The sequence below is a fragment of the Alnus glutinosa genome, chromosome 11 (assembly GCF_958979055.1).
Source record: "Alnus glutinosa chromosome 11, dhAlnGlut1.1, whole genome shotgun sequence".
Classification (NCBI taxonomy): domain Eukaryota; kingdom Viridiplantae; phylum Streptophyta; class Magnoliopsida; order Fagales; family Betulaceae; genus Alnus; species Alnus glutinosa.
Window position 1 is genome coordinate 26,832,239 of NC_084896.1, and position 25,708 is coordinate 26,857,946.

At 33.6% G+C, this 25,708-nt stretch overlaps 3 protein-coding genes and 1 pseudogene across 3 annotated transcripts; 3 read left to right on the plus strand and 1 right to left on the minus strand.

The window, feature by feature from the left end:
- The first annotated feature begins 2,240 nt into the window (after positions 1–2,240).
- LOC133881316 (UPF0481 protein At3g47200-like) lies at positions 2,241–5,740 on the plus strand. Its single transcript, XM_062320240.1, has 4 exons — positions 2,241–3,533; positions 3,644–3,652; positions 3,879–3,892; positions 5,233–5,740. Exons 1-4 carry the CDS (start codon positions 2,241–2,243, stop codon positions 5,738–5,740), a joined length of 1,824 nt encoding a protein of 607 aa, XP_062176224.1.
- An 8,893-nt stretch (positions 5,741–14,633) lies between these two features.
- On the minus strand, positions 14,634–15,362 carry LOC133881317 (UPF0481 protein At3g47200-like). The gene has a single exon (XM_062320241.1). The coding sequence runs from the start codon at positions 15,360–15,362 to the stop codon at positions 14,634–14,636; it is 729 nt and encodes a 242-aa protein (XP_062176225.1).
- A 4,474-nt stretch (positions 15,363–19,836) lies between these two features.
- Positions 19,837–21,162, plus strand: LOC133881318 (uncharacterized; annotated as a pseudogene).
- A 2,182-nt stretch (positions 21,163–23,344) lies between these two features.
- LOC133881319 (putative UPF0481 protein At3g02645) lies at positions 23,345–24,792 on the plus strand. The gene has a single exon (XM_062320242.1). The coding sequence runs from the start codon at positions 23,345–23,347 to the stop codon at positions 24,707–24,709; it is 1,365 nt and encodes a 454-aa protein (XP_062176226.1). The 3' UTR covers positions 24,710–24,792.
- Positions 24,793–25,708: the final 916 nt, after the last annotated feature.

Consider the following 25,708-nt stretch of genomic DNA (forward strand, 5'->3'; position numbering starts at 1 on the left):
CTTCTTATTATATTCATTTAAATTATATTCTAACGCTAATAGCAAAAGCATGAGGGCACAACCCTCCTCGGTCGGAAAGACAAGTAATGACATACTTTTAATCACGTTCAAACATTTATATAGTCTCTCATTTTTCAGCGTTTTATGTATTAATTTTACATTCAAAGCACCACACTGACCACAGGGTGCTGAAAGAATTTCTCTTTAGATATATATGAACCATAAAAGAATTTATTCAATTCGACCCTTCATCATAAATTTCTCTCTCTCTTTCTTTTTTAATTTTTTAAGTATCCTAATTTACTTGATGTCCGTATCAATAGGAAAAGCAATCATCCATTTAATATAACTATTTGAAGCAGCTATATATGCACTTGAACTGTTACAGAAAACAGGATGGGATAGTGTGGCTCATGATATGATTTGATGAATAGATGGTCATGTTTGAAAACTGATTCAGAGTCTTATTCAATGAATAAATAAGAATGATCATTTCCGGTTGAACTTCTTGTATTTCTGATTATACTCATCATTCAATTCAGTATTAAGCGTACCCTTAAAATATTTTGTACTTATTTTTCTCCTTAAAATTGTTAGTGTTGTAGAATATGTAGTGCTTGTTGATGACGCCTACCCCTTTGTTCATGACTCCTACCTTTCTTTTGCAATGCATAAGAATTTCTATTTCTTTACTCTTTCTTCCACTAGCATCAGTTGACATTTCAGCTATAAGATCAAATCCTAATTTAGTTCTACATATTTTGTGAATATCAAGGATTTAATATATACTTACAACGTACTTAGAAAAAAAAAGGGTCAACATGAGATTTTGCCGCATCATGCGAACTATCTTCTCATGTTTTTAACGCTCGTGAACCTTTTTTTTTTTTTTTCATTAGGAAATTTAAGAAAGGCAACTTGCTAAAATGACACAATAGTAAAGCTATGCATAATTAATGTTTTTCACACATTAGTAAAAAAAAATTATGCATAATAGTTCTGTATAGTGCTTTTCACACATCTCGCTGACACCAGGGGTGGAAGTAGGCAGGGAGCTTGGGGGGCCAAGGGGCCCAAGGGTTTCCAAAAAAAAAAATCCAAAAAAAAAAAAACCATTATGCATAACTTTTTGGTTCCCCCCCCCCACCCACCCCATTTTATTTTATTATTATTATTATTATTCAATTAGGCTCTCCCAAATTGCAAAAGTTGGGTCCGTCCCTGGCTGGCACAATAGTAAAGTTATGCATAATTGCTTTTCATACATTAATAAAAAAGCTATGCATAATAGTTTTGCACAATACTTTTCACACATCAATCTGTCACAATGGTGAAGCTTCGCATAATTAATGTTTTTCACACATTGATAGAAAAATTATATTTGATAAGAAAATGAAAAACACAAATAATCCAATTAACAAAAAAAAAAAAAAAAATGGTTTCCACGCATTTCCCCAAATCTTTGATAGGGAAGAAAAAAAAAAAAAACCAACAAAAAATATAATTTCCTTTCCTTTCTTTTTGTCTTCTATAAAAGAAAGAAAAGATAATTTTCTCTAAAATCTTTAGTGGTCCACTGACTCCACTCACCATGGTCTCGGACTATTATTGAATTTTGCTTTTGGGAATTACCGTTAAGTAGTGCAAATAAACGTGGTGATAGAGTCAAAGGGCTAAAAGGTATTTTTACCCAAACTTTTGTTTCTTTATAAGCCAACCCACCCGCAATTGTTTGAGAGCCACACCGACACGGCAGATCTACATTTCATTTGCAGGAGCTCAACGTCTTTGTATTAATCGTCAACGTGCGGCGGACGTACTCACAAGCAGCTTAAGGTGAAAACCCCCTTTCTCCTTATAATTTAATAGTACGTTATAGAATATGTAGTGCTTGTTCGTATATGGCTCCTCCTTTAATTTGTCCATAATTAAACTGTTCAAGCGTGCATGGCTCCTTTTTACTTGTACGACCTTTCTCTTGCTATGCATAACAATTTTGTATTTCTTTCCTCTTTCTTCCACTAGCATCAGTTGACATTTCAGCTATCTCATCAAATCCTAATTTCGTTCTAAATATTTTGTGAATATCAATTAAGGATTTAATATGTACTTACAACTTAGAAAAGAAAAGGTCAGCCGGAGATTTTGCAGCATCATGGGAACTATCTTCCAATATATGTTTTAATGCTCGTGACCCTTGTGTTTGTCATCAGGAAATTTAAGAAAGGCAACTTGCTAAAATGGAACAATCAGCAACTGGAGAAATTCAAGCAGCAGCAAATGATTTATTAAACTTGATAAATCCTAGAAGTCAAGACAAATGGTTGGCAAATGACATCACAAAAATGATAGAAAGCTCGGAGCCTTCCTTATCACCTAAATGTTGTATTTACAAGGTTCCAACTGATCTTCGCAAAGTGAACGAAAAGGCCTACACTCCTCAGCATATATCAATAGGGCCTTTTCATCATGGCGATAAAAGATTGGAAACCATGGAAAAGCTTAAAGTGACATATTTCAAGAGATTTGTGCAAAAGATTGCGCCGCTAAACATGGAAAATTTAGTAAGCATTATAAGGCGTAGGGAAGTAGATGTTCGCCATTCTTATTCACATACTAGCGAACTTAGCAGTGGTGATTATGTGAAAATGATCATACTGGATGCGAGCTTCATTATTATGTTTTTTTTAACAATCAAGCATAAAGAATGGACGGGCCCGGGTGAGGACAACCTAACACCGCGGTTGATTGCTACAGTAAGAAAGGACATCCGGTTGCTTGAAAATCAACTTCCTTTCTTTATTATTGATGAATTATACAACTTTGCATTTGCATCTCGCTCAAACTTACTTTCCTTCACTGAACTTGCCATCATTTTTTTTCAACGATCCAACACTAGAGATATATCTCTCGATCCCAATTTGAAAATAAGGCACTTCATTGATTTGGTAAGAACCTCTTTTTTGCCTCAATCAATATCACAAAGTCTATCGAAAAGAAACGATCGCAAGAAAGTCAAACATTTGTACAATGCGAACCAGTTGGAAGAGGCAGGAGTGAAGTTGAAGGTGGGCTCAAGCAAATTTATATTTGACTTAAAATTCAAAAACGGAGTGCTAGAAATACCAAGCTTAAAATTCGATGACAAAACAGAGTCTCTTTTTCGAAACCTCATGGCTTTTGAGCAATGCCACTATCCCTTTGATGGTTATTTTACCGATTATATTCGCGTATTGGATTTCCTTATTGACACTCCCAAAGATGTGGATTTACTAGTGCGAGAAAGGATCCTGGTTAACTTTTTAGGCGACGGCAATGCTGTGAAAACTTTGGTCAACAATATTTGCAGACAAATTTTTATTTCAGAAACAAACTCTGATTATGTTGATCTTTGTGAAGATTTGAATAAATTCTATGAGAAACGTCGGCATAGGTGGAAGGCTATCTTGAGACGTGATTATTTCAGTAGTCCATGGAGAACTGCTTCTACTATAGCTGCTATTATTTTGCTGGTGCTCACTTTCACACAAACTGTATGCTCTATCATCCCATTGTGGTAGATCTAAAGTTTGAGTAATTTTAATGGAATTGGCCAAATTGCAGTGTGATAGCAGTGTATTGTTCGCTTATTTTATTGTTTTAGGAGCTCGAGGTTTGTGGGATTGCAGTCTACAATTTGGAAAATTTAAATTTGACTTAAGTACTAATCTTTTTGCTTTTGCACTCAATTATAATCTAACACTTATTTATATTGTAATACTATATGCTCTATTTGCAATATTCTTTATACTCTTTGAAATCATATTTCAAAATTATATACTACTAGATATTTTCAATCCACTATTATACCAATTGCTATTTGTTCGTAACTCTTTTAGTGCAGAAGACTAAGGTAACTAATCAAAGAGCAGCGTCTTTGATTCTACAAGGAGAAGGGTCTTTGTCTTCTAACCTAAGAAGATAAAACAAGCCCGCAGGCTAAAAGAAAAAATAAAACTCTGCAGAGTATTTGAGAGAGAATTCTGTGATTTTATAACAATTCAATTGATTTTGAGTTTTACATAATAAGCAAACCTATTTATAGAAGAGAAATATTTGTAGTGAAAGTAATCATAATCCTAATAGCAATACTAAACCTTATTCTAATAACAATATTAAATCTTATTTTAGTAGTAAAAGTAAATCTAATCTTAATAAGTAAAGGAAATAAAGTCTTAATTCTAATAAGGAAATAAAATAAACTCTTGGCTTGACGATCAAGTTTTTCCTTTAGTACTTCCATTGTCTGTAAACAAGTAAACTTCTAATCAAATGGTGCTGCTTCAATATTATTTTGGACATCTTTTCTATTTTCGTTTTTATCGAAAATATTACTAATTTCTGTCCTACATCATTTCGTCCCATTTCTTTCTCTCCATCTCATATTATTGGTACATCTAGTAGTTAGATATATGTGTGAAAAATAAATTTAGACTCTTAAATTAACCGCAACCAAGCATGCAACCAAATATGTAAAGCAATAAAGAGATAGACACAGATATTTGGTACGAAGTGAAAACTATTTGCACTAAAGAGAAAAATCATTCCAGGGTAACCAATCCCAAGAAATCAATTATCAGAACAAATAGCTAGTTACAAGACATTAGTACTCACTATACATTTGCAGTAGTCGTATCTTGAACTCTAACAAGTACCTATACTTGAGTGCCTCTCTATCAGACCGTCTGTAGAGTTCTTCAACTGATCCCTTAACTGGAGCTCCTCTCTTGTTAAACTTTAAACGTTTGAATGGTTACAACATAAAATAAACTCTAAGAGAGATACATACATGAGAGTGTTTGGCAAACATTTCTATCGATCTCCATCTGTGCTTGAAGACCACAACAACGACACCATTTGCAGTTGTGTATTTAAACACAAAGAAGCTCAAAATCTGTATTACCACCATGATCGGCGTAGACTTCATCACCGACATTAGATTCTCAGCCTGCCTTAGATTTTTCAAAATCAGACCTAAGATCTCCATATAAAATTGGGTCATGCAAATTGAGCAGATCGCTATATGGCTTGAAACAATCTCCTAGACAATGGTATAAATAATTTGATCGATTCATGATAGGGTAGAGGTACACAAGAAGCCAATTTGATCATTGTGTATTTTCTCAAGCTACAAGATGGTACTTTCATCTATTTACTTTTATATGTTGATTATTTGTTAATTGCATGTAAAAGCATTGTTGAGATTGATAGGTTGAAGACTCAGTTGAAAAACAAATTTGAAATGAAAGATCTTGGAGAATCCAAGAAGATTCTTGGTGTGAAAATTACTCGAGAAAGGGCGAAGAATATTGGTTTCTTAACTCAGAAACAATACTTGAAGAAGGTATTGAAGCGCCCAAACAAACAATTACCCCGTTGGCGCCACACTTCAAGCTTAGTGTCGTTATGTCTCCAATTACAGATGAGGAACGTGACTAGTGACTACATGGCTCATGTTCCATATGCTAATTTAGTGGGTAGCTTGACGTATGCTATGGTGTATATGAGACCAGATATTTTGCAAGCAGTTAGCATGGTAACTACTGAAGCTGAATATATGGCAGTTGCTGATGCTATAAAGGAGGAAATTTGGTTACATGGTTTGATTGGGGACTTGGGTATTCTTCATAAACATATGAAAGTTTTGTGTGATAGTCAGAGTACTATTCATTTTACGAAAAATCAAGTTCATCATTCTTGATAAAACACATAGATGTTCATTTCTATTTTGTTCGTGAAATTATAAAAGAATGTGATATTCTTCTTCAGAAGATTAGAATTGCAGATAATCCTATAAATATGCTAACCAAAGTGGTTACTGGAGCTAAGTTCAAACATTGTTCAGACTTGGTCAATATGGAGGAAATTTGAAACATATTGGGAGTGCAACAGTAAGGTGGACAATTGTTGAAAAGTTAATGGCTCATATTGGTTAACGAAAAAGTTCACATTGGTTAATGGAAAGTTCATATTGGTTAACAAACAGTTTTTGGTATGCCCAATATTTGATTGCTCTCTTTGAAGCTTATCTGCAAGTCTTGAATTTGTTATTCCTTCAAGGCACCGATTCATCGAAACACGTTGATTGTTCCAATGTTTACAATAAGTTTCTCAATGTATCTTTCATACTATTATTCTCCTATAAAATGGAGTTTGTTTCAAGAACTAAAAATAGAGAGATTTTGTGAGAGAAAATTGGGTGTATTTAGGATTTGGGTTTATGAGTGTTTAACACTCTTTTGTGTACTCTTATTTGTTATAGACTATAGTGAAATCTCTTCCTACCGTTGCATTGTGGACATAAGCAAATTTTTGAACTCCGTAAATTTTGTTGTCTTTTTTTTATTATTATTTTTTTAAACACTATATGACATTTGTTCACTTAAGTATTTGTGTGAGACATTGACGACTTTTCACACGACAATCGATAGATCAATACATATTATTCGTTCTCCTCTGAAAACAAACACTTTTTGAAGCTAATTAAACTGCAAAATGACACCTACTTCCCAAAGTACTTAAATCAGGCACTGGACCCAAGGAGTCGGTAATTTGTGTTCGGAGTGCAATCTGGAAACGAATTAAACAACATGACGCGCCTTACCTCCAAATTTAAAACTTCTGGGTTAGGATTAGCGTTCGACTAGAAAACCCAAGTCATGAGAAACATTTTTTTTTTTTTTTTGTATTAACAATGGAAGCCACCCAAAATCGACCTCTGCTAGAAGGAGGCGCTGGTTGTGGCTAAAATTCATGTTAACATGGCAGCGCCAACAAGGAAAAAGAACCCAAGAATATTTCTTTCCTTTTTTTTAACAAGTCTGGGAATGAATTGAAAGGCAATGAGACTGAAATTGGATGAATTGATTAACTGGAATTCTGATTACACCATTACATACCAATTCGAGCTTGATCTAAACTCTTCTAGATTAGATCGATGCATGAAACCTTTTGAAAACAAATTTAATAAGGTCAAGCAACCACTTTTAATTCAAATGAGGTTCATTCCTTTTTCACAAAAATAATTGCAGTAAATATACAAAATATTTCATCAGAAATTAAAAGACAAATTAACCACTCCTAATTTAAAATATATAAAGATGCAAGGTGGATTTCAGTCTGACCTACCTGACATATGTTTTTCAACTGGTGGACAAGCAATACGTGACCCAAAGATCTAATTAAGGCATATGAATACAGAAAGAAACAGTAATGTACCACAATGACAACATACCATACGAGGATGTGTTAGTTGCATAATCAAAGGTACATATTTTTTACATAATTAATATATATTGGTGGGATTTATATATGATAAGACCCACATACATGAATTCTACCGAAGTATAAAAGTTGGGCATTTTTTATTATGCAAAAATCATTTAATTTTCAAATCAAATAGTTGTAGGTTGACAGTCGTTGCCTGTCAGACCATATTATCGGTACCCATCATATCCGAGGCCCAGCCTGCTAATCTAGAACTTCCCCACTTTGAGCTACCCCAAAATAGCATATATACTTATCAAAAAAATAAAATCAACATAACAAAATAAACAATTGATAATATAAAATTAAGTAAACTATCGTGGATTGATAAAAGTGAAAAACTATGCTATCGCCGAATTTGAAGACTGAAAAAAAAAAGTTAAAAAAATCAACAATTCATCAAAGTGAAAAAATAACCGATCATTGAATTTGATTTCAGAGAAGGACATGGCTGTTTATTTGTGATATTCTGAATATTATTTGTCATTTTTAGAATAAATTTAGTAAAATAAATATTTAAAATTAAATTAACGACTGAAAAATACAATAAGATGCAAAAAAAATATTTTATAGTCCAAATAAATAAAATAAAGATTTAAAGAAAAGAAATTAAAAGAAAAAGAATGGAAAAGAGATTAGAAAACAAAAAGAAAATAAGAAAATTAAATTAAATAAAATAATATATATATATATATATATATATATATATATATATATATATATATATATATATTGGCACATTGGGCGCAGACCTGCGCCCCACGTCCAAAATAAAAAAAAAATAAATAAATAAATAAATAAATCAAGTGAAAGGCTAACTAGTGTAAGTGGCCGAATGGCCTCTTTAATAAGAGGTCAATCCGTGTAAAAAAAAAATGAGGCAAGCTTCTTCATTTTCTTTTTAGAACATATATAGGCTTGTCTTTCAATTTTTCTCTTTTGGATTTTCGTAGAAAAACTATGATTTACGAAGATTTAACGGTCCAATCTTAGATCCGATTTCGGTAACGTAATCCTTGATGTCCGATCTACGTTTTGACCGAACTGTTAGAAATAATTGAATAACAATTATTATTTTAACCTAACATGCGCAGCGGAAATTAAATAGAACAGTTTTTAGGCATACCTCCGGCCATTGTTGCTCAAGCACTCCTCTAGAACTTCTAAGAACAAAATTATGAGGTGTCTTCTAACCTATGCCTATTGCTTGATAGCTGTACTGATGGTGTACACAGGCACTCTATTTATAGGCTAAGTTAGGGACCCTCAAATGGTAAACACCGTATTGTTTCCTTCCATCAAGGAAACAATATTGTTAATTGATTTTTTAAAATCAATTAACCGATTTCATATTTATGGTAATCTAAATTAATAGAAATAACCATAATACCAATTCTATATTTACGGTAATCTAAATTAATAGAAATAATTATAATACCGTATATGTTTATTAGAAAATAATAAACATAGCAAACACCGTAAATGTGATATAAATGCCACAAAAAAAAAAGGAATAATACACGAACATTTTGAGGTAAATCGCTAAACTCGCATTTTTTGAGATTTTTTATAAATCTTGTAGAAATGAGTTTAACTTGGCGTTTTCTCTAGATTTTGTATGATTTGAAGTTACTAGGAGCCTCTCCAGAATTGGGTCTTGGTGTGGTGAATTTTTGGTAAATTTTTCATAGACTTTAATTTTTGGGTATTTTGTTAAGAATTTTAGAATTTTTTAGGTAAATTAAAGGAGTCATATATGAACAAGCACTACATATTCTATAACTATTAAATTATAACGAGAAAGGGGGTTTTCACCTTAAGCTGCGTGTGAGTACGTACGCCGCACGTTGACGATTAATACAAAGACGTTGAGCTCCTGCAAATGAAATGTAGATCATCTGCCGTGTGGCTCTCAAACAATAGCGGGTTGGCTTATATATAAGAGTAATGTTTGTTACACAACTCTCACACAACTTTTACACAACTCTAACTACTTTTTGTTATGATCAACCATTGGATTTGTTTTCCAACATGTGGGTCCTAAATATTCAATGGCTGATTTTAAAAGAAAGTTGTTAGAGTTGTGTAAAAGTTGTACAAAAATTGTGTAAGAAACATTACTCTATATATAAAGAAACACATGTTTGGGATAAAATTACCTTTTAGCCCTTTAACTCTATCACCACGTTTGTAGCAGTACTAAACGGTAATTCCCAAACGCAAAATTCAATAATAGTCTAGATCATGGTAAGTGGAGTCAGTGTACCACTAAAGATTTTAGAGAAAATTATCTGTAAAGATTAAGAAAATAAATAGGATATTTAATAATTAATAAGTCATATTTATTAAATATAGAATTAATAATTATATTTTAGGTAATAATATTTATGTTAAGAAAATAAAATAAATCTAGAATAAAATAAAAGAACTAGAGTGATAGTAATAATGGACCCAAATAGAATAAATGATTAATTGAATGGGTTGAATGTAATTGAATTAAATGTGGAGTTAGATTTTAATTAATAAATGATAGAAATTAAATGAGATGGGGTCCTACTTAAATTTATTGTAGTTGGGGGTTTTTAAATAAAAGAAATCTTAGCTTGCCACATGTTGCTACCGGATTGGTTAGGAGAAGATTACATTATCCTCTCTCAAACAACTCTAAGGTGACACATGGCCACCTTATCCTTTCTTTCCCTTTTTCCCCTTATCCGGATACCCCTCTCGCTCACGCCTCTCATTTCCTTTTCTTCTTTTCTTTCTTTTCCTTCCCACTCGACCCCCCCTCTTTTTCTCTTCTTCTCCCTTCTCTCCTGGTTTTGTCACGCAGCAGCTCACTCGTCCCTTTCTCTCCATTTCTCCCTTATCCTTTCTTCTACATACTCACGCACACACCCAAACCGTGAGGGTGGTGCAGTCGTCGAGTGAGAGATCGAGACCGTGAAATCTTAAGGGAGTCAAACATTACACAGCCTACGCAATTAATAAAAAAGTAAAATATATATATACATTTTAATTTAAGCCTTGGTTTTTTTCATTTGATGAAATTCATGTGAGTCTTTGGGTACACATGCTTTGAGAAAAGTTGAAACCTCATGAGTCAATGATAATCACACCTTACACCTATCTGAACATGTGCTGTCTCAATAATCCAACTATGAGTTGATCATTTTTTACATCCTGATTATGTGATGTTTATTTTGTTAAACATGCTCATGATGTATGAATCATATGTTTGTGTGGGGATTTTTGCTTAATTGATAATATAACATTTTAATGTTTGTGGGTATCATTTATGGCAAACCCTTACGAGACTTCAATCGTCCACTAGGAAGTCTTAGGGGTTTAAAAGGTTTGTTGTATACGCTAAATGCAATCGTCTCTCCCACGAAAGAGGATTTATGTTTCACGCTTTGATTTTGCTTTTCATTTTATTTTTGCTAAGGGACTAGCAAAATGTAAGTTTGAGGGTGTTTGATGAGTGTCAAATATTGTATATTTAGATCTCTTGATTTACATTAGTTAGACCTTTGGCCTTGTTATTTTCTAATATATTGACTAGTTTTGGTGTTTTTTTGTGTTTTGTAGGACATTAAGTGTAATGTCCAAGAAATTATTTAATGAGTTTATTAGGAATTAAATTAATGTAAGCCCATTTAGTGTGGTAAAATCACACGTGATGATTTAATTTAGAAAAGTGAAGAGAAAAGGTAGAATATTATTAATGGATTTTTAGGATTAAATAAAAATAAGTCTATTTAGTGCAGTAAAGTAAAAAAAAAAAAAAAAAGTATTTTATTTTTATCCTATGGGCTTGAAAATGATAGCCCAAGAAAAGAAAATAAGAATAATGTTTTTGAGGCCCAAACCAAGAATTTTCACAAATGTCCACAAATATCACTTAAGTTGGGGGCATTTTCAGAATTTTTGCACTTAAAACACCTTTTTCCATCTATGTGGCTCACGACACTCCCCTCTACCAAATTAGATTTTCACTCCTACGGGCTTGAAAATGATAGTCCAAAAAAAGAGAATAAGAATGATGTTTTTGAGGCCCAAACCAGGAATTTTCACAAATGTCCACAAATATCACTTACGTTGGGGGCATTTCTGGAATTTTTGCACTAAAAACACCTTTTCCCATCTATGTTTTTAAATGAGATTGTGGTGAAAGAAAAGGAATATCTCTCAAACCGGTTTTGGTGTTGTTTTACAAAATATCCCAAAAAAGATATTTTGAGATCTTTACAAAATATCCTAAAGATATTTTGGAAAGATTTCTATTAGTTTTAAATCTTAATTGTTACAGGTTATTAGTATTCTAATGTTTTTAAAGTTTTTTTAAAACAGGGCTTTTCATATGGCATTAAAGGTTTATTAGTATGCTGCTCGAATGATTTTAAAATGTTATTAGGCATTTGATATATATATATATATATATATATATATATATATATATATGCCATTACTTTGCTCAATTAGACTTATTTCATAAGTATAACAATTAGTTATATCTACTATGATGTATTATGTTTTAAAAGTGAAAAGAAGTATTCTTATGGAAATTGGTATTTTGGTAATTTAATAATAAACATAGTCAAAATAATAATAGGATTAAGAAATCAGAAAGGATTATAGGGTTAAAAAATACGTTTAGTGAATTATACTAATTCACTATTTGCTTGTATTATATATGTATATATTGCAGTGATTATATTTGTGAACATTTTCATAAAGCCAGAAGAATTACTGTGAGTATTTCTTACTCATTGAAGATGATACGTGTGGTTTAGTCTTTAGCAATGTAGTGACTGCTGTTTTATTTAATTGTATACATGATGTTTGACATTTTACATGTTTAACATTTTTGGTTGGAATTATGTATTTGTTGCTATTTGCATATTATACTGTGATGTATATTTAACGAATATGAGTTATGAATCGGCTAAAGACTAAAAGAAAATGGAGATATGGCTTCGGTATTAGAAGTATGGTTCCGGTAATGGAGGTACGGCTTTAGTATGAGAAGTATGGTTCCAATAAAGGAGGTATAACTCAGTAATTAGTGGTAATATAGAGAAATGGCTTTGAGAAGTTAAGAGTTAAAGTAAAAGAACGAGCATGATTGTATGTAGATATAATTGTATGTATGTTGATATAACTGTCATCATTTGGATGCATTGTATATTGTTAGATAAATCAATGTGTCATTATGTGGTTGAGGACCGTTGACCCACTCAACCACAACATGAGATTGTGGTGTTAACCACAATCACATGTGAGTTTTTGCAGGAATGAAGGGAGCAGCTGATAGGTTGATTAAGGAAGAGACCTTTAGTTTGTATTAGAATAATATATGGTTGTGTAATATCAGTACTGCATGTGACACATTTTATCATTTTTTAATGTAATTATTGTATCAGAACGAAAAGTTATTATTTTATATATTGAGGTTATTCAGTCAGCTCTGATGTGCCATTGTAGAAGAAAAAAAAAATATTTCCGCTGCCAATTATTTAACTCTGATAACGTCGTAATGTCACGTTGTAAGAATGGACTCATTGAATTATTTAATCAATTTTTGAAACAAAGTAGAACAAATCTAAGAGTTGTATGGTGAGAAATTCAAATATGTGTTGGTGAACATGAGAATATATTGTTATGATTTGGTGGGTGTGGATTCTTGAACGATAGAACCCTATCTTTTGATTTATTTAGTTTATGTTTTCTTTTGTTAAAAAACCATAAATTTAGACTAGGTTAAAATAGGATTAGTTTAAATAGAGATTAATTTTCACAACGCAATTCCTCGTATATTCGACCTCGCACTTGTACATACACTATATTGCAAACGATTCGTGTACTTGCAAGTACTTTAAAACTCACAACAGCGACTGTAAAGCTGAAACTGCAGGACTCCCGTGTAGTCCTATTCCGAGAGATAAACACTAAGTAGTTATCCTCGAGAAAGCTATTCCCAAGAATACGCAACAGGAGGTACATCCTAATTGGCCCCCAGGAATGCAGGCATCCCGGGATCGAGAGTCAACTTAGTCAGCCAAGGCCCGAGACAAGCATGTCCCGAGAACTTAGGTATCAACCGCATATCAGGAAATCTGGATTAGAATCCTATTCCAAGTTGAATTGAGGTAGGAGTCACAATCCGGATCTTTTGGGATCGCACCCAGTTCCTGGAAATCTGGGATTAAAACTAATCCCGGATTCGTTGCTGAAAATCTCAGGATCATTAAGGAAATAATCCCGAGATTGGAAGATAGAAGAGTCCGAGTTTAGGATAAACTTTGAAAGCACTCCTAGGTCAAAGAACACGAAACCCTAGTAGTAAGGAATCTCATCATTCAGCCTATAAATAGGCTCATACCCTAGGTATAAACGACAGATTGAATTTTTTATCTAGACTTTTTTCTCAGAAGCTAATTTAGGCATCAGTGAGACCCCCAGAAGGGTCTCCTAATTTTATTTTTTTTGTAAAATTATTGGGAAGTGTGAAGAACACCGGAGAACGTGCTGTTCACACCATACCGGAAACTGTACCAACAAATTATAATTGAGTGCAAAAGCAAAAAATTTAGTACTTAAGTCAAATTTAAATTTGACAAATTGTTGACTACAATCCAACAAACCTCAAGCTCCTAAAACAATAAAATAAGTGAACAATACAATGTTATTACAATGCAATCCAATACCATTAAAATTACTCAAACTTTAGATCTACGACACTGAGATGATAGAGAATACAGTTTGTGTTAAAGTGAGCAACGACAAACAAATAGCAGCTCCAGTAGAAGCAATTTTCCAAGGAGTGCTCAAATAATCACGTCGGAAGATAGCATTCCACCTATGCCAATGATTCTTATAGAATGTATTCAAATCTTCACAAAGACGAAAAATAATAGTAGTTCGCTTCTGAAAGAAAAATTTGTCTTCAAAGATTGTTGACCAAAGTTGTCATTGCATGGCTGTCGCCTAAACTGTTAACTTGGATCCCCTTTCGCACAAGTAAATCCACATCTTTGGGAGTGTCGATAAGGAAATCCAATACGCGAATATAATCGGTAAAATAACCATCAAAGGGATAGTGATCGACATTGTTCCATGGCCATGAGGTTTCGAAAAAGAGACTCTGTTTTATCGTCGAATTTTAATTTTGGCATTTCCAGCACTCCGCTTGTGAATTTTAAGTCAAATAATAATTTGCTTGAGCTCTTCTTCAACTTCACTCCTGCCTTGTCCAATTGGCTTACACTGTACAAATGCCTAATTTTTTCGCCATGGTTTCTTTTTGGTAGACTTTGTGATATTGATCAAGGCAAAAAAGAGGTTCTTAACAAATCAATGAAGTGCCTTATTTTCAAATTGGGATCATGAGATATTATTCTAGTGGTGGATCGTTTAAAGAATTTGATGGCAAGCTCAACGAAGGAAGGTAAGTTTGAGGCAGATGCAAATGCAAAGTTGTATAATTCCTCAATAACAAAGAAAGGAAGTTGATTCTCAAGCAACCGGATGTCCTTTCTTACTATAGCAATCAACCGCGGTTTTAAGGTGTCCTCATCCGTCCATTCTTTAGGCTTGCATGTAATAAAAAACACTATAATGAAGCTCGCATCCAGCAGAATCATTTTCACATAATCATCACTGCTAAGTCCGCTAGTATGTGAATAACAACGACGAACAGCTGCTTCCCTATCCATTATAAAGCTTACTAAATTCTCCACGCTTAACGCAGCCTTTTGCACAAATTTCTTGAAATATGTCACTTTAAGCTTTTCCATAGTTTTCAATCTTTCATCGCCATGATGAAAATGCCCTACTGATATATGCTGAGGAGTGTAGGCTTTTTTATTCACTTTGCGAAGATTAGTTAGAACTCTGTAGATACAACGTTCAAGTAATAAGGGAGGCTCTGAGCTTTGTAGCATTTTTGTGATGTCATTTGCCAACCATTTGCCTTGATGTTCTTTCACATTTATTATCAAATGTAACAAATCATTTGCTGCTGAGTGAATTTCTGGAATTGCTGATTGTTCCATTTTAGCAAATTGGCTTTCTTAAATTTCCTAATGACAAAGACAAGGGTCACGATCATTAAAACATATATTGGAAGATAGTTCCCATGATGCTGCAAAATCTCCTGTTGACCTTTGCTTTTCTAAGTTGTAAGTATATATTAAATCCTTAATTGATATTCACAAAATATTTAGAACTAAATTAATTAGGATTTGATGTGATAGCTGAAATGTCAACGGATGCTATATATTCCATAGCCTTAGGCCCAGAAGCACACCACTTAGCTTATGGTCTCATTGCTTTGGTTAAAGAGAATTAATAAGGATCCTCCCCGTACCATTACATATGATGATAGCAGCAATTAAATAAGAAGAGAAATATTTGGTGTATCTCCTCTCTCTCTCTCTCTCTCTCTCTATATATATATATATATATATATATATTTGTCTATTTCCGTACAAGAAACATGCAAATCTTGTTAAATTTTAAAGTGTATTTTCTAGAATTCATAATCTCACTTGCACATGATCGATGGATGACACAAGTACGTCATTCTCTCCTTAACATTTTCACTCTACCACCTTCTATCTTTACCATCTAATCATCACTACCTATATTTAACCCACTTTATCTTTTAATACAACCTTACACCTTCTTAATGAACATTATTATCATTTTATATACAAATTTATTGTTCTTTCTTGGTCACACATAAAGTCATGCTTATCTTCTTAATTAAGTGTGAGATTAATACTCTAGAACCCTTCATTCCCTAACCCTTATATATACCCTAAGAATGCTTCCAAGCCTCTCATTCCATCATATCTCACCAAAACTTTCTTCTATCATCTTGTGCAAGTGTAGTCCAACCCAAATTTTTTCTATTGCTATACTATTTCATAAATAAGAAGTAAATTTTCTCATTTATTTTTAATCTTTTTCCTATTTTTGGTTGTGAGTCTTTAGGCTAGTATAACTTTGTTGCAGTATTACTTGAGAATCTGTTGTTCTTAACATTTGGAAGCCGTATTTCTCTACAAATCCACTATTCAATGATATTTTTAAAAAGGAGATATGCACGAGAATGAAACCAAATATAAAACCAATTCTCCACAAAAATGCTAAAACAAATCAAGTCTAGAGGTTGCCCTTCAAGTATGCTGAGGCCTGAGGGGTCATCGGCGTATCCATTTAAATCTTTTAATGGAGAAGGTAAAAATTTCATGTCCGTATACAAGAAATGTTAACCAAATTTGCCTCATTCATTGTCTAACATATGTGGCGTGAGGTTTCAACCATCAATTAGACATTTTTAGTTGATGCTTTTGCTTCTCTTTGATTTTTTTTACGAGAAGTAGAAAAATCGCTTGAAACATCATAACAATAGAGGGGGGTATAATAAACCAATGAAATAATACAGAGGAAGAGAGGGTGGCACATAAAAGATTATTTATAAAATTCTATAAAAAAATTCAAGCTTGTGATTATAATTGTCTGCTTTTACATAAAAGTTAGTTGCGGTTATAATTGTCTGCTTTTACATGATGGCCGAACCACCCCTGACTATTTCAAGATGGTTTCTACCACCACCTGGTATGGCCGAATGGGGTGATTAAGCCACCCCATTTGGCCAAAGAGGGAGGTTCTCTTGTTTGATTTATTTATTTTTTTTTTTCATTTTTTCTAGTACTAATTATCAACTTTTTTCAATAAAATAGTTAATGAGCGTACTAAATGCGCCCTCAGCCTTTGCAAGGCCGTAGTAAAGCAATAAGGAGAATTAGAGTCTTTCTTGTATTCTCTCAAATGTCATGTAACTTTTAATTTATTATTGAATCAAAATCTAATAATGATCATTTCAAATTTAATGTTAATTTTAAATTTGAAATACAACATTTGAAATAAAGCAAAGAGAACTCCTCCTTGTAGGAGGTCCCTCTCCACGTGAAAAATGTTGGTTGGTATTGATTCGATTGAAAACTAAAACAAACTAAAAAAGAGGTAAAAGTACAAAGCTGAGCAGAAAATATAAAAAGAATTCATTTGGTCTCCGACACAAGCAAATCATAAAGAAGAAAGTGAATCTTGATCGGAGAGGTAGGCATAATTGGCATTTGGCTCCACTTTATTTTCCCTCTATTAATTTTCCTTTGCCTCGGAATATGATGTAAGCTTAGAAAAGGTAAGACGAGAGTTAGTGGTTCTGCTAAGCCTTGTTCCTCTGTCGGGTGAGGGAAGACAAGAAAAGCTCTTCCAAAGACAGAAAGTAATTATATATACTTTTAATCATTTTTCGAGTGATTTATTTAGCAGATGACAAACAAAAGCTCCCATATTTATCTAGTGTTAGAAAATTTATGGTAGCCTTTCAATAAATTCAATTATATATATATGAACAACCATATAGAGAAGAATTTGTTCAAATCCACCCCTCATTATAAATTTCCCTTTCTAATTTTTTATTTTTATTTTTTTAACTAGCGTAATTGACTAAATCCAGGCTTTTATTCATATATTGTCACCAACAAATAAATATGAATGCTAATTCCATTTCTAATTCAACTATCACACCAAATCCTAATTTAGTTCTAAATATTCAGTGAATATCGGGGATTTAAAAGATACTTGGAATTTAGAAAAGAAAAGGTCAACAGGAGATTTTGCAGCATCATGGGAACTATCTTCCAATATATGTTTTATTTGATGCTAGTGACCCTTGTCTTTGTCAATAGGAAATTTAAGAAAGGCAACTTGGTAAAAGGGGACAATCAACAAGTACAGAAATTCAAGCAGCAGCAAATGATTTGATAATAAATGCGAATGAAAATTTTGAAAGTCAAATGAAACATCAAGACAGAGTGTTGGCAAATGACATCACAGAAATGCTATAAATTTTGGAGCCTCCCTTATCACCTGAATGTTGTATCTACAGGATCCAAGTGATCTTCGCAAATTGAACGAAGAAGCTTACACTCCTCAGGTTATATCAATATGGCCTTTTCACCATGGCGTTGAAAGATTGAAAACCATAAAAAGGCGTAAAGGGAGATATTTCAAAATATTTGTGGAAAAAGCTTAGCTAAATGTGAAGAATTTAGTAAGCATTGTAAGGTATAGGGAAGTAGATGTTCGTCGTTGTTATTTACATACTAGCAGACTTGGTAGTACTTCCTCTCTCTCTCTCTCTCTCTCTATATATATATATATATATATATTTCTTTGGAAAACAAATACAAGTAGTATGAATTTGACTCTGCACAGAGGAAAAAAATGAATTAATGAAATTTTCAATTTCAAAATCTTAATTTTCACATGGAGCAGTTAGTCAGTTTGGCCCGGACAAAGAACCAAGTACAAGTTTATCAACCGAATAAGAGTTTGTTTGCGATTACGTTGTGAGATAAAATATTTAAAGTCAAATAGACTCTAATGTAGGCTATATAACATAGTTGGACCCAAATTTATAGACTTACAATATGTTTAGAATTGTGTTGAAAAATATAGATTTTAATTAATGAAATTTAGTCAATCATGAAATATACTTGGTCTATAAAAGGCATTTCCCCAATATTTGATAAGAAAATGAAAAACACAAATAAAGCAACAAAAAAAGATCGTTTCCTTTCCTTTTTTTTTTTTTCCTAAGCAAAAAAATAAAAAGAAAGATCATTTCCTAGCTTACTAGATGATATTACAGGCATTTCCCCAAATCTTTGATAGGAAAAAAAAAAAACCAAAAAGACCAACAAAAAACATAATTTTCTTTTCTTTCTTTTTTTCTTCTATAAAAGAAAGAAAAGATAATTTTCTCTAAAATCTTTAGTGGTCCACTGACTCCACTTACCATGATCGATCTCGGACTATTCTTGAATTTTGCGTACGTTTGGGAAATTGGGAATGACCGTTAAGTACTACTACAAACGTGGTGGTAGGGTTAAAGGGCTAAAAGGTCTTTTTATCCCAAACTTGTGTTTCTTTATAAGCCAACCCACCCGCCATTGTTTGAGAGCCACACCGACACGGCAGATAGATTTCTATATTTCATTTGCAGGAGCTCAACGTCTTTGTATTAATCGTCAACGTGCGGCGGACGTACTCACACGCAGCTTAAGGTGAAAACCCCCTTTCTCCTTATAATTTAATAGTACGTTATAGAATATGTAGCGCTTGTTCGTATATGGCTCCTCCTTTAATTTGTCCATAATTAAACTGTTCGAGCGTACCTTTCTCTTGCTATATATGCATAAGAATTTCTATTTCTTTGCTCTTTCTTCCACTAGCATCAATTGACATTTCAGCTATCAGATCAAATCTTAATTTAGTTCTAAATATTTTGTGAATATCAAGGATTTAATATATACTTACAACTTAGAAAAGAAAAGGATCCACACCAGATTTTGCCGCATCATGTGAATTGAATTATCTTCTAATGTTTTTTAATTAATGATCGTGACCCTTTTCTTTCATTAGGAAATTTAAGAAAGGCAATTTGCTAAAATGGAACAATCAGCAAGGGCAGAAATTCAAGCAGCAACAAATGATTTAGTAAATTTGATAATAAATTCTAGAAGTCAAGGCAAATGGTTGGCAAATGACATCACAAAAATACTAGAAAGCTCGGAGACTCCCTTATCACCTAAACCTTGTATCTACAAGGTTCCAACTGATCTTCGCGAAGTGAATGAAAAGGCCTACACTCCTCAGCATATATCAATAGGGCCTTTTTATCATGGCGATGAAAGATTGGAAACCATGGAAAAGCTTAAAGTGACATATTTCAAGAGATTTGTGCAGAAGGCTAGGCTAAACGTAGAAGATTTAGTAAGCATCATAAAGCAAAAGGAAGCAGAAGTTCGTCATTGTTATTCACATACTAGCGAACTTAGCAGTGATGATTATGTGAAAATGATCCTGGTGGATGCAAGCTTCATTATTGTGTTTTTTTTTAACATGCAAGCATAAAGAATATTGGACGGGCCCAAATAATGAGGACAACTTAACACCGCGATTGATTAATACATTAAGAAAGGATATCCGGTTGCTTGAAAATCAACTTCCTTTCTTTATTATTGAGGAATTGTACAATGTTGCATTTGCATCTTGCTCAAACTTACCTTCCTTCATTGACCTTGCCATCAAATTCTTGAAAAAAAACTGCAGTAGAGATATATCTCAAGATCCCAATTTGAAAATAGAACACTTCGTTGATTTGCTAAGAGCCTCTTTTTTGCCTCAATCAATATCACAGAGTCTACCGAAAAGAAACCGTCGCAATAAAGTTAGGGATTTGTACGGTGCGAGTCAGTTGGTCGAGGCAGGAGTGAAATTGAAGAAGGGCTCAAGCAATTTATTATTTGACTTAAAATTCGAACACGGAGTGCTAGAAATACCAACCTTAAAAATCGACGATAAAACAGAGTCTCTTTTTCGAAATGTCATGGCCTTGGAGCAATGTCACTATCCCTTTGATGGCTATTTACCGATTATATTCGCGTATTGGATTTCCTTATCAACACTCCCAAGGATGTGAATTTACTAGTGCAAAAGAGGATCCTGATTAACGGTTTAGGTGACAGCAATGCAGTGTCAACTTTGGTCAACAATCTTTGGAGACAAATTTTTATTTCAGAAGTGAACTCCGATTATATTGATCTTTGTACAAAATTGAAGCATTTCTATGAGTATCCTTGGCATAGATGGAAAACTGTCTTGAGACGTGATTATTTAAACACTCCTTGGAGAATTGCTTCTACTGCAGCTGCTATTATTTTGCTGGTGCTCACTTTCACACAAACTGTATGCTCTATCATCTCATTGTGGTAGATCTAAAGTTTGAGTAATTTTAATGGTATTGGATTGCATTGTGATAACATTGTATTGTTCGCTTATTTTATTGTTTTAGGAGCTTGAGGTTTGTGGGATTGCAGTCTACAATTTGGAAAAATTTAAATTTGAGTTAAAGTACTAAATTTTTTGCTTTTGCACCCAATTATAATCTTACACTTTTTTATGTTGTAATACCATATGCTCTATTTGCAATATTCTTTTTACTCTTTGAAATCATATTTTTAAATTATATACTTTGAGATATTTTCAATCCACTATTATACCAATTGTTATTTGTTCGTAATTCTTTTAGTTTACTCCCATTTCTTTCTCTTTGTCTCATTTTTTTTTTTGAACAAAGAAGCATGTGCTCCTTACAAATCTAAAAGCCATGAGGCATAACAGAGATAGAATGAGAGGTACAAGACACCCCTACATCCAAAGTCAGAAACAAATTTGACAAAGCAGTTGTCTAAAACAATACACAAATATTACATGAACATCCCTTAAAGCTCCACATTACAAATAAATTCAGAAAATATTTGTGCACTGCAAAGACACTGTGAAACACACAGACAACTAGGGAATATACAATCAGCACAGAAAACACTCAAGACAAATAGAGCCACCTTCGGGGAGGAATTCCGTCGCCGGAGAGACGGCGCGTGGAGGCCACGCGCCATCCCCGGAAATATCCCTGCTCAACCGACCACCAGCGAACACCGGACAGCACCGAACGCAGCCTGAAAAGCGGAACGTGGCTCATACGCGCGGCCCAAGGAGGAAACAAAGGCCTCTCCCCCTCTAGAGAAAGCTTCTCGAGAGCTTCTCTCTCTTCAGCAGAGAGAGAAGCCTACGATGTTAAGAATTCAACATTTATATGCTCAACATTAATTAGCTATCATATTTATTCATATTTTGAAAGCCAAAAACTGTTCTGATCAAATTTAAATAATTTAATTTGAAAATAGTATTAAAGGATAACAAAATAATGTGGAGCTGATTTATTTGTACCCGTCTCATTTTTCTTTATTAATTGTTTTGATCTCTCCACATTACTTTAATACACATTTTTCAAGTAAAAATTTGATATCTCTCTAGTAATTAATATAATATAGTTGGGATCAACCTTCTCCCTAGCTTTCTCTGCTTTTTTATATTCACCCACCGCTCCACGTTAGAGGCTACAACAAGAGCGAAATTATCATATTGTAATGAGTAATACTACTCCTATAACGCTTTTACAATTTGTTAAATCACCGGTACTTCTCCTAAAAAAATGGTATGACATGAGTTTCCAACATTTTGAACCAAAAAGTAATTAATTTTTTTTTTTATAGACTAAAGGCATACTATTTTTTGTAAGTGACTTTATAAAAAAGTAGTAAATTGTTTTTACCGCATTTGTCTTTAGTTGGGGGGCTTTTTGAAAAGAAAGTTAATTACCGATCTCGGACTATTATTGAATTTTGCGTTTGGGAATTACCGTTTAGTACTACTACAAACGTGGTGGTAGAGTTAAAGGGCTAAAAGGTATTTTTATCCCAAACTTGTGTTTCTTTATAAGCCAACCCACCCGCTATTGTTTGAGAGCCACACGCCAGATGATCTACATTTCATTTGCAGGAGCACAACGTCTTTGTATCGCCAACGTGCGGCGTACTCACGCAGCTTAAGGTGAAAACTGAAAGCCCCCATTGTCCTTATAATTAATAGTTATAGAATATGTATTGCTAATTCATGACTCCTCTTTTGTCTATAAACTGTCACCTTTCTCTTGCTATATATGCATAAGAATTTTGCACTTCTTTTATACTTATTTTTCTCCTTATAATTCGTAGTTATAGAATATGTAGTGCTTGTTCATGACTCCCTTCCTCTCTCCATAATTAAACTGTTGGAGCGTGGCTCCTTTTTACTTGTACCTTTCTCTTGCTATGAATAAGAATTTGTATTTCTTTGCTCTTTTTTCCACCAGCATCAGTTGACATTTTAGATATCGCATAAAATCCTAATTTAGTTCTAAATATTCTGTGAATATCAAGGATTTAAAAGACACTTATAATTTAGAAAAGAAAAGGTCAACAGGAGATTTTCCAGCATCATGGGAACTATCTTCCAATATATGTTTTAATGTCTTTGTCATTAGGAAATTTAAGAAAGGCAACTTCATTGCTAGATGGCAGAATCAGCAAGTGCAGAAATTCAAGAAGAATGGGAAGCAAACGGTGCAAGTGGAAATGAAAGTCAAAATGGAGAAGTTGATACTGAAGCCAACTTGCTAGACAGAGCGTTGGCAAATAACATCGCACTAATGCTAGAAAGCTCGGAGCCTCTCTTATCATCTAAATGTTGTATCTACAAGGTTCCAACTGATCTTCGCAAATTGAACGAAGAAGCTTACACTCCTGAGGTTATATCAATAGGGCATTTTCATCGTGGCGATGAAAGATTGAAAACCATGGAAAGGCTTAAAGTGACATATTTCAAAATTTTTGTGAAAAAGGTTAAGCTAAATGTGGAGAATTTAGTAACCACTATAAGGGCTAGGGAAGCATGTATTCGTCATTGTTATTCACATACTAGCGGACTTAGCAGTGATGATTATGTGAAAATGATTCTGCTGGATGCGAGCTTCATTATTGTGGTTTTTCATCTATTCTATGATGAAGAATGGAGGCGTTGCTACAACTTGACAACGTTTTCACTACGGTTGATCGTTATTGTAATGAGGGACATATGCTTGCTTGAAAATCAACTTCCTTTCTTTATTATTGAGGAATTATACAACCTTGCATTTCCGTCTCACTTAAACTACCGTTCCTTCACTCAGCTTGCCTATGGAATATTTGAAATTTTGGTAAGAGAACTTTTTTCGCTTCAGATTGAACCCACTATGTCTCCTTATCCCGATTTTAAAATAATGCACTTTGCCGATTTGTTAAGAACTTTTTCTCTGCCTCAATCACAAAGGCCACAACAAAGAAATCTTGGCGACCAAATTATACATTTGTACAGTGCGAGTCAGTTGGACGAGGCAGGAGTGAAGTTTAAGGTGGGCTCAAGCAAATGCTTATTTGATTTAAAATTCACAAATGGGGTGCTGGAAATACCATGCTTAAAAATAGATGATGATACTGAGTCTATTTTTCGAAACCTCATGGCCTTGGAGCAATGTCACTATGCGTTTGACCATTATATTACTGATTATATTTGCATATTGGATTTCCTGATAGACACTGACAAAGACGTGGATTTACTTGTGCGAAACGGGATCCTGGTTCATACTTTAGGCAACAACAATGCAGTGACCTCTTTTGTCAACAAGCTCTCGCAACGAATTTGTTCTTCAGAAATGAACTCCAATTATTCTTGTCTTTGTGAAAAATTGAATACATTCTATAAGGTTCGGTGCCATCGTTGGAAGGCTACCTTGAGACGTGATTATTTCAAGACTCCCTGGAGAACTGCTTCTACCATAGCTGCTATTATCTTGTTGCTGTTCACTTTCATACAAACTATATGCTCTATCATCTCATTATAACGGCAAACATGAAGTTTGTGTAATTCTAATTGTATTGGATTGCATTGTGATAACATTTTATTGTTCGATTATTTTTACTGGTTTAGGTGTTTGAGGTTTGTGGAATTGCACTCAATTATAACCTTGCACCTTTTTTCTTTTTTCTTTTTTCTTTTTTCTTTTTTCTTTTTTCTTTTTTCTTTTTTCTTTTTTAATTTAATATTGTAATACTATATGCTCTATTTGCAATATTCTTTCGTACAACTACAACCTGCTAGTGCAGCATAGAAACAACAAAACCAACTAATACAGTCTACATCTCGCAAACAAAAACAAAAGAAACACCTGCTCTGTTCAAAACAGAGGTCACAAAGAACACTGAACAAAACCAGCCTCAAAGGAGGACCAACACTACATCAAATTATGCAGATTCCATCCTTGCACAAGCTTGCAATTCTGAGTAGTCCTCTTGAACGGACAATTAGCCATAATCTTCTACCTAACCTCCCATTTAACATGAGCCATAATTTTTTCCTCTGATCTAGGAGCATTGTAATGCATCAGATCATTACGTTGCCTCCATAAATGATAAACAGTGGCCCCAAAACAAAGCTTTCACAGATTGGTATAAAGGCTTTTCCCCTTTCGGCTCATTTGTACTCCAAGCTGCAACATCCTCCCACTCCACCTCCGGATCAGAAAATCATGCAAGAGGCCATCAATTCTCTCCATATTCTTCTGCTGAAACTACAATTAAAGAATAAATGGTCTCTGCTTTCTTGGTTACCATGGCAGGAAGACACAAGTTATTCCCACCATATCCCCATTTACACATCCGGTCCTTGGGTGGAAGAACATCCCTGCAAGCCAACCAAAGCATTAAGGCATGCGTAGGAATAGCCATAGAAAATCAGACCGTTTTCCACCAAGAAACAACAGGCACCCTTTTCCTTGGAAGATCCCATGTCTCAGAGCAAGAATAACATTTTCATTTATTTTTTTGTATTATGATTCATTTAA